The 9922-nt window shown below is 40.3% G+C and overlaps 1 protein-coding gene across 1 annotated transcript in view; it reads left to right on the plus strand.

The window, feature by feature from the left end:
* The first annotated feature begins 440 nt into the window (after window positions 1–440).
* Window positions 441–9922, plus strand: part of LOC119656264 — a 97831-nt gene continuing 88349 nt past the window's right edge. Inside the window, exons 1-3 of the mRNA XM_038062685.1 lie at window positions 441–1101; window positions 9579–9766; window positions 9836–9902. Coding sequence (XP_037918613.1) covers window positions 9603–9766; window positions 9836–9902 — 231 coding nt within the window. The 5' untranslated portion in view covers window positions 441–1101; window positions 9579–9602. The remainder of the gene's footprint in view (window positions 1102–9578; window positions 9767–9835; window positions 9903–9922) is intronic.

Here is a 9922-nt window from a genome sequence, read left to right on the forward strand (position 1 = left end):
TAGCAACGTTGTCTTCTGTTTTTCAGTTGGCAGAAGTACTTGGGAAGGACTATTAGCCACTGAGTCCCCATCAACACTCCCAGAGCTTGACATCGACTGTCCCAGTAGCTAAAACTGCTTAGATGAACAGCAAAAACAAAGATTGCTCGACTTTGTGAGCTACTTCAGCCTTGAATTTCTTGATCCATCTGACAAAAGATAGATATTTTTTGCAGCTTTTAACTTTCAGATTCATCACCACCAAAGCTCTGTTTGACTCACCTTGAAACGGTAACTCCGACCGGAACAATTCGTCTGCTGCCATCTATTATCGCTCTTCGTTTTTTTGCTCTCTCAAATGTTGGATATATTTTAGTACAAAGAGAGGGAAATGCCCGAATTTCACGCGTGAGAGGCTGAGTGAGTTGAGCAGAGAGGGCCGATGCCGCTACATTCCGGGGCTTTATAGAGAGGGCGCGAGGCGCATTTTATAGCTAGCGTGCAAAGAATACAGACCTGGTTACTTCCAATAAAATAAACGCGGAGACTTCAGTGTGTGAATAATACCCAGAGAGAGAAAATAGTTTACAATCTTTTCTAATTACCGAAAAATTATCATCACCCATCTGCCATCGGTCCAGAGTCTAAACTATTCACTTAGAATAGGATTAATTGAAAAACTACTGAGTTCCTAGCGAAGAACAATCCGAGAGCGTACATGGTATAGTTTTAAATATTTTTTCGTGCCTTTTGACGGACAATTGAAAAATGGACTCACTTGCGAGCATTCGTTCCCCCAAACGACGCAAACTAGAAAACGTGAAGACAATTATTTGCTTTAAAATCGTGGAAAAATGAGGCGACTTGGAAAACTATGAAAACGTGGAAAACTTGCGGACAAGTACAGATACAGGAGAGTGGCATTTAATAGATAGAAAAGGCACAAAGGAGGACGCTACATGGAACCTTAATTAAAAATCTTGTGACCTGCCTGCCTGTGGGAAATAGAGCCGACATTTTGTCTTGGGAGAATCTGAAAAAATACATACGAGAAAAAAGTTACATCTAGAGTTGACTCGTACTTTTTCGTGTTCTTGTTCGAGCGGATCGACCAATAAAAAGGTGTGCACCATATTAGATACATTTTTGTGGTAGATAAGGTATCTATGCATTCGGTACGAGTTTGGCAAGTAGGTGACAATCCGCCTTGACTTTTATATGGGGTCGAAAATCAATTTATTGGGGCTACTTGGTCACTTCCCAAGCGGACCCAGAACGAGGTTGCACAGTTCGTTTTATGAATTCAGTGTGCGTTTTTCGTAGCCATGTTCCCCCCAAAAAGTGAGAAGGTATAATGTCGCCATGGAGGAAATGTAGTCATTAGAAATGTGCTCTGGCTCGAGAAAAATTCAGTTCCATCCCTTACATCTGTGTTCAGATAGGAGCAAAGGATTGGTAGTTCCAGGATCGGATTTTTCGAGAATATCATGTAAATCATGGGAGATGCGGTCGATTTATTAATTTTCTTTTTGGAACATGGCGTCCAACCTTATGAACTCGTATTTTCCCGACATCCATGTGTGTTTCAATGAAGTCACGTAGCCCAGGCGAGGAGCCAACGAACCATTGTTGTTTTATCATCTTCATGTAGTGCTATTGGCCTCTCTGTCACACTTTTCCGATAAACCAGGGTGCGAACCTTAATCATGCTCCTCTAAATTTAAGTAGAGTTCCTCCGAGCTGCAGAACAGCAACGTAATTCTGAATTTTGGGTTCTTTTTCGATTTACGCCTATCCGGTTCCATGAGAAAAAAAATAGTATTTGTTGTCGATTTGAACCGGTTTTTAGTTCTCAGTTCAGTTGGGGTAAATATCAAGGATCTGAAAAATATCTCTAACGAAAATAAACTAATCCGGGAATAGTAAAACTGTGAAAAGTGGGTGTTGGGTAGAAGTTCCAGAATATTGTGATCCTTTAAAAGTAGATCTGGTAAATTGTTCATGGAGTGTATCAACGTAGCATAAGTTATCTGCCTCAGAAACTTAAAAATAGAAACCTTGCCTCCTTCCCCCGAAGTGGTGATTTTACGTAAGAAATAATCCAAACATGAGCGGAACCTTGACAACCTCAAAAAGTGTACTGCAAACAAGTCTGGCCTGTTAAGCATTTCACAAAAGGAAACATTCACTTCTTTGATCAGAAACATTTTGCGCAACTAGATTGCCGGCTAAAGTAATGATACAGCCCTTTTGAATAATTGGAAAATACACGGGAATTTTGACGTTGTTCTGCGGTGATTCCAAAAACAACCTAGACTCGCGTCAATTGTCAATACGTTATCATGATCAAGAAATTTTTATCGAATTCCGTTGCTCGTTTATTAATAAACAAAATAATAGCCAGTGCCTCCTTTTGTCGGTGTATTTATTTTTAATTGCCAATACAGTTGCCCCTCCCTCCTTTCTGGACGCGTTCATCATAAGGAAACGAAGGCTTTTATTTTATTTATCTAAGAACTCACAATTCAGCCAAGCACAACTGACGAAAAACGTCCGAACCCTTCCCTCATTTTCTCGGTTTGTCACTTCTAGATACCCATCATGTCCTTATGTATCCTGCTGACTGTAGCTGACTTAAAGCCAGATCTCAATATTCTTTTTTATTGAACTATCAATTCTTTATACATAACTGGCAGCAGGATCCACAATATCCTATATATATATTGTCAATCTATGCTAGTCATTTTCTCTGTACGATAAAATCGCTAACAAGAATTCACTTGCCAAGATTGGTCTGAACATCGAAGTCCATGTCAAGCGACCACAAAGCCGGTGACTTGATACGCTGAATGGGGATTTAAAAGCCTGCATGATCAATTGCATCCAGATCAGACATTTAATAGAACCAAATGGCAAAACCGATCACGACGAACCCACCTCGTTTGTGATCGGGACAGAGGCTGAAGAAAAAGAAGGATAATCTATGCTAGTCATTTTCTCAAAACAACAGAATCCTGAATACTCCTTATCCTTAAATGATTGACGGTTTGGTCCGAACTATAGGGAGTACAAAACAAAGAAAATTAACTTGCGGGATCGGCACGAATTAGCCGAAAATACGACCTAAATGTAATCTTGCGATGTTACCTGCGAAGAAATTTGAAATTGTATTTTTACTATTTCGCTGGTGTTCTTTTATTTCATATGCCGATATTTCGGGAGTCACTTGGTCCCTTTATCCGTGCTACAAGTACTTGCATATACCGATATTTCGGGAAACAACTTGTTCTCATCATCAATGCTACACGGACCTGTACCCTTCATCAGTCCTAGAAGAACTTATAGCATGGATGAAGGGAACAAGTGGTTCCCGAGCTATCGGTATATGCAAATAACACTAGCGAGAAGGGAAAAATACATTTTAAATATTCCAAATTTTCGGAAGTATGAATTATGGGGATTCCACTGTATCTGTTTGAATCAAAATCTCTTTTCCGAGTTTTATAAATTTTTTGCCGAACACAAGGGGAAAGGAGCGAATAACACCTAGGAAGTACTCTTAGTCATAGGAGAGTTGAGGCAATGCCTAGTGCCTCTGTGGTGATTCAAAAATACGTAATATTTCAATAAAACCCTAGGGCCTAGGACCTAGGGATTTGGGTATAATCTAACCTGCAGCCCACACCAAATGGAGGAACACTATCTCCGAACTTCCGACATCACAAAATGTGATGCTTCTTAATCAAGCTTTATTAAAAAAAAAGAAACTAAATCAGCAAATAGCATATTCTGATAATCGTACTTAAATCGTTTCAGGAATTTTTTTTTCTTCTTCTTTGGCTCTAATTATGAGGAAGGGTAGAAAAATTTAGCGCAAACCCTATAACTACTAACTAATTGTTTCTTCAGTAGTTGTTCATTTACAGGCGGTTATTGTCTGAGACAAGGGTAAATTCATGATATATGGATTCAGCTATCTCGGTGCAAAGGCGTCGTCAAATTTGTTAGGGTTTCTGGCCACCGTAAGCATCGCTAGTCCCCGAAAGGTCTTTTTTAAGGTTTTGTGTAAACAAAACCTTATTGAAATCGGTTCAATGTCTGTCACAGGCACTTTTCTCAGAAATCATTGTACCGTTTGGCGCGAGATTTTCTTGGGAAGATTGGAACTGTGAACACCCACGCATGCAGTGAGTTACATCGGTCTATATTAAGGATAAGGATAGGTTTTCTGGTCTTCCCTCGTTTTTTATTAATGTTTTGTGTAAACACAAACCTTATTAAAATCGATTTACTGTCTGTCTTTCTGTCCGTCACACGCATTATTCTCGGAGACGGCTATAGCGATTGACACCAAATTTGGTAGAAAGGTGGGAACTGTGAACGCTCAGTGAGTTACATCCTTTTACGTTGAATTTGGGGGTGTAAATTTTTTTTTCATCAAATAGTCATGTGGGATATCAAATTAAAGGTCTCGGTTAGTACTTTCTGAAGCCGGTCTTAATTTTGACATTTATTTGAAAGGTGGGGAGTGCGAGGGGTTGAAAGTGATCATTTCTTTAAGGGGGCCATTTTCAGAAACTACCAAACCGAAAAATCTGAAAAAAAATCAGGAGGCTGCCACTACCGATATCTTTTCAAATAAAGTTAATAATAGTATGTTACTATAATTTGTTGTAATCGGCTAGAAACCCCCCTTAAGTTCATCCTAGAATCCACGAAATTGCAGTGATGTAGGCTATAATGTACAGCATAATCTTACCAAGTTTGGTAGAAGTCGCACTATTACTAACAAAGTTGTTGCTTTGAAAATTGAGACTATGAATGTCAATATCGCCCGAAAGTGGATACTCTCTGTTTGTATGTTTCGTTCTGGTGTCAATGCTAACGGTTCACCTGGGTTCACTCTTGCTTTTTCCACTTTGGATTGTCATAGTGAATCCACTTTTCATCAATGGTAATTATTTGATACAAAATTGACTTCTTTTTGGGTCTTTCAAGGAGCCTTTCACAAGTGGCTAATCGCCTTTTTTGCTGTCTTCCGGTCAACTGGTGCGGTGCAAAATTTCCTTTTTTTTACGAATCCAAGTTATCCAATTGTCCCTGAAACAAAATTTAACGCTTCTGCTAACTCCTACAGAGTTTGGCACGGATCTTCTTGGAGTAACGTTTCCAGTTTTTCGTATTCAAGCTTTTTTGCTGCATCGCGTCGTGGTTAATCGCAAACGCTAAATTGCCACTTTTGAATCAGCTAAATCGTTGCCTGCATCTGCTTCCCGATGGTGGATAGTGGCCATAAGCTTGGACAAACAATCTACAATTTTCAGTGGCATCCTTTTTCAATTTACAAAGGTATAGCAAAATTTCCCGCAAATGCTGCTTCGTTGGGACAAAATTTTCCTTTTTCGGATGTTTATAAGAAATACTCTGCACACTTCAACTATCTATCAAATAAACAATTTTGCAGCTTGACTCGTCAGTACAATTATATATTTTATTGTTAACATTTCTCCAAAAAATCACACCAGCACCAGTTCTTGTAAAATATCTGTTATCTATTCCGCCTCCCGATAGAAGGATCACTTCGTCATGATTCTCAAACCTTTAACAGTCGGCGAAATTCCACCTTTCTTGGATGAAATGATTAGTCATCGTAACATGTTATCACTCTCACCGTTTCCCCATGGAAACAGACCTTCCAGCCTCTGTATCTTCTGCAATGCTGCTCTTTCTACTTGTTCGAAAATGCTAGTAATTTAAAGTCTTTCCAAGGGACGGCGTGATGATTGAGGGGGTAGAGCTTCGACCTCCCAATCTCGCTGCTCGGGGTTCGAATCCCAGTCGTCATGAATGTTTGTGTCGCCGCTGTGAAGCTATCACTTGCACAGCGTTAAGAGTGATGAAGTGAAACTAAAGCATAATCTGATTTTGTGGATGCCCTATACTCCACCAAGGAATGAACAGGAAACACTAGGGACAGGAAAAGGTTCCCCGTTCCCTCAAAAGGGCTCCCAGCAACAGCAAAGCCATCCTAGAGCTAATTGCCGTAGAATAGTGGAGGAGAAGTGGAAGGAATAAAAGGAATTGAAACACATTTCGTTAAACGGTCCTGGCAACCATATTATTTCTTCCTAGATCAATCTAGCTTTGGCTCTCTTTTAGCTTTTTGTAGCCAGTTAAAATCAATAATGGCAAGTGAAATACTAGCTCAGTGAATTTTTCTAACCACATCGACAATGTGTTGGTTCGATTGGCGTGGAGAGCCTCCTCTAAAAAGAGCTCAATCTGCTTTTTGTCTTTTTCCAGCATTAGAAGGCGGACGCCAAGTTCTAGTTTTTGTACTCGAAATGTTTTCTATACGTCAGAGATTAAGTGATATGCATTCTAGAAAAAAGTAGATAAAATGATGATCTTTTGATTGATAAAGTTTAGTATTCATTTCCTCTCTCAAATTGCTTTCAACACCTATCAAACTTGTTCACAAGTTTATGGGGTCTGCCGATCCAATTTCCGAAGGTTCTCTTTTGTTTTATAGTTTGCCCAAAAATTTGTCAAGCTTAACATCTCCCGCACCGCTGAGCTGTCGCAAAAGAAGGCTTCAGCTCAAACCCCACTCACGTTATACGACCGTTGTCGCAGAAGTACCCGGCCTCACAAAAATACCAAAAATATTTAGGAAAAAAGTGTATTTTTCCACATAACCTTCTTTCAGCCTTATATACTTTTTCCGCCGATATTCAATAGGTTCGATCCGAGGGGCCTAAATCTGGCAAATCAGGTGCGTGAGGTTGCACTCAAACTTTATTTCATTAATTTTGACCATTGCAATAACCTTTTTGTGAGCCTTGATGAAACAACAACTTCTTCTTAGACAAATTCGGCCGTTATTGCTTGATTTCTTCGCCCAGACGTTTCGGGCTCGTACTTGACGTTGATTGTTTTTGCTTTTTCAAGATAGTCAAAGTAAACTATCCTACCCGCATCCCAAAAAAACGACGCCATGACCTTGCATGCAGATGAAACGGTATTCGTCTTTTTTGGAGCTGGTTCTCCATTTTCGGTCCATTGTTTTAATGGGTTTTCTTCTCGGGTGTGAAATGGTGCATCCATGGTTTTGAAACGGTGCAAAAATTCTGCTTTGTTCCTGTGAAACTTCGCTAAACACTCAATTGAAACACTTTCATGACGCTCGAGTGTGAGCAAACACGGCACCCATCTTGCGCACAGTTTTCTCATCTTCAAATTTTCAGTTAATATGTGATGTATCACACTCTTTGAAATGCCTGCTATGTCTTCTAACTCGTACACTTTTAATCCGACGATCACCCAGTACCGCTGTGTCGATTTTCTTCATCATTTCTGGAGTCGTTACCTGATTTAGGCGACCACTACGAGGCTCGTTTTAGCAGTTTGTAGGGCTTCGTTTAAACTTTTCTACCCAATGTTCTATTGTTGTAAACGAAGGAGCAGCCTCACTCAGAGTAGAATGTAGTTCATCTTTCAGATTGGTTTTGTTGAGGCCTTTTAAATAAAATCGTTCAATATTGATGACTGCCAAACAAATACTAAACAACGTGGCGCCTTCAAACTTGAAACGTATACCTGATAAATTGAGTACTTTCTAATACAGTGTGACTTTTCAAACAACTACCGCCATCTCTATGCCTCGTCGGGTACTTTTGGGACAACCCTCGTAGGCTGAATACCAGTCGACACAACTGTGAATGAGTACTTACGTAAAATCGTAGTAATAATCTTGGGTGAACACAATGCTAACCACATTGCCTCCTAGCGTACCGATACAGTCTCAAAATGAATGGTACACTTCGAGCGGTTAGAGGAATCCAGAAGATCCGCCAATATGGCTATTACGTTGTATGAAGCTTAAAAATGTCAGAAAACAGAGTAAAATCTTTAGAAATCTGGGCTAGAAAATATAAAAAGTCGATAACACACTGCGCGTGAAATAACGTCCACCTCTTCTCGGAAGTTATCCTTCGACTCTTCTGCATATCTGCATCGAAAAACAAGCGGGATGGTGCCAGATTTGGGGGGGGGGGGGGGTTTGTCCGAAAGAGCATGGGTTACATGATGCGGTGAAGATTTAGTTAAACCTAAGCATCTTTTCAACTGAGACGCCACAATCGTGGCTATACTGTTGTCCAGGTATTTGGGCATCAAGATCGTGGAGGCAGCAGCATAATCAAGCACTGGTATCACAGTAGTCCTAAACAGTTTTACGGCCCTCTCAGGTTTTAAGCCCCTGTGGAAAAGTTTACTACCGTCGAAGCCTGTTTCGCCTTTATGATTGTATTATTGACGTGATCTTTCAGGGATAGGAATTTCGTAATTGTCCTGCCTAGAAATGTAATCTCCAGTATCTGTTTTAGAGGGGACTGATCTACCAAAATTTTACATGGTTTGTTATTATGTCTCCTAAAAGCAATAACGCTAAACCTATCTCTGTTCACTGGGAATTTCAGGGTGTCACATTCATTCACAAAAAGATCAACCTGTTTTTGTAGTAACCTATCCACCTGATCATCTCTTGTCCCCATAGCAAGGATGATGAAGTCATCTGCGTATTGGTAGATGTCAGTTGAGTTATTGAGTTTGGAGTGAAGCAAAGTTGCGTACAGGTTGAAAAGTACCGGGTTTAAAACACTTCCGCCGTCGTCAGAAACGACACGTCCTAGATATACAAATTGATCGACGCCTTCAAACCTCTGCCCATTAATATCGATAGGCAGAGTGTGATGTCCAGTCAAATTGAAGCCTGGATTTTGTTGGTGTTTATCTTCAGTTTGACTCTACTTGCCATTTATCCGAGGTCGATGACTAAGTGCGAGAGTAAACCGATGTCGTCAGAGTAGCCGAGATGTTTGAAGAAAGATCTCATTGTCTATGGAACTCCTCCACTGCACGTCCCCTGGGCAAGGCAGCATCGCCAACATCACCGATAACAAGAAGAAAAAACAAGACAAGATTGAACCTGACGCACTGCGCTTTGGACCTCAAATTCCTCTGAGATTTTACCTTGGTGCAACACGTGTCGTACGCTATGAAAATAGCAATTAGTTTCTCCGGAATGTCCCTCCAGCGTAGAGCATGCCGGGGAAACTCCTTGTTCATGCTGCCGAAAGCCTTCTCGAAATCAATGAGGAGTAGACGAAGCGAAGATATAAACTTCAAACATTGTTCTAAAATGACTTGCAGGGTGTTGATATGGCCAAAGCAGGCAATCGAGAAACCAACCTTCTCTCGGTCGATCAACGTTTCGACATTCCCTTTGGCCTGGACGCACACTATGCTGAACTTCCCGAGATTTCGCACGGCATCGGAGCTCTTGATGGTTAATATGAGGCGCAATCTGAATTCAGTCCCAAATTGGTAATAAAAAAAAACTGCACGAATCATTATTTTTATGCTGAGGTTTTACACAGAAACCATGTTTTGAATCCGCGAAACTCTCCATGTCAACTGAATTTCCGAGAGCCGAGCTACTCATCCCCACCTCCCCCATACCTTTACAGGGAAAACCCGCAAATTTGCTTGCTGCTCTTTTGAAATCATTAACATTGTAACTTTTCCCAATATTCTAGGTGAAATAAAAATCATCCATCAAAATGGCGGACCAAGAATACGAGCAGAAAGTGAAGGAAATGCAAAAATATATTCCATTCCTTGAACAGCTCATAAAAAAATTGAAAGCCAATAAAGATGATAGACGTGAATCTCAACTGAATAAAGTTCAAATGCTCTACGGTCTACTGACCAACAAAGACAAAAAGTAAGTCAAACCCTTAATTTTAAAAATGTTTTAAAAATAAACCTCAACGGTCTCTCCAATCCTTGACAGGCTAAAACTCGAAACCCTACAAAAATGCGAAACAGTCCTCGTCAAACTTTGCCAAAAAATAGAAAAGGTAAGTCAGCTTTGAATGTC

Source organism: Hermetia illucens, chromosome 4 (genome assembly GCF_905115235.1).
Source record: "Hermetia illucens chromosome 4, iHerIll2.2.curated.20191125, whole genome shotgun sequence".
Taxonomy (NCBI): domain Eukaryota; kingdom Metazoa; phylum Arthropoda; class Insecta; order Diptera; family Stratiomyidae; genus Hermetia; species Hermetia illucens.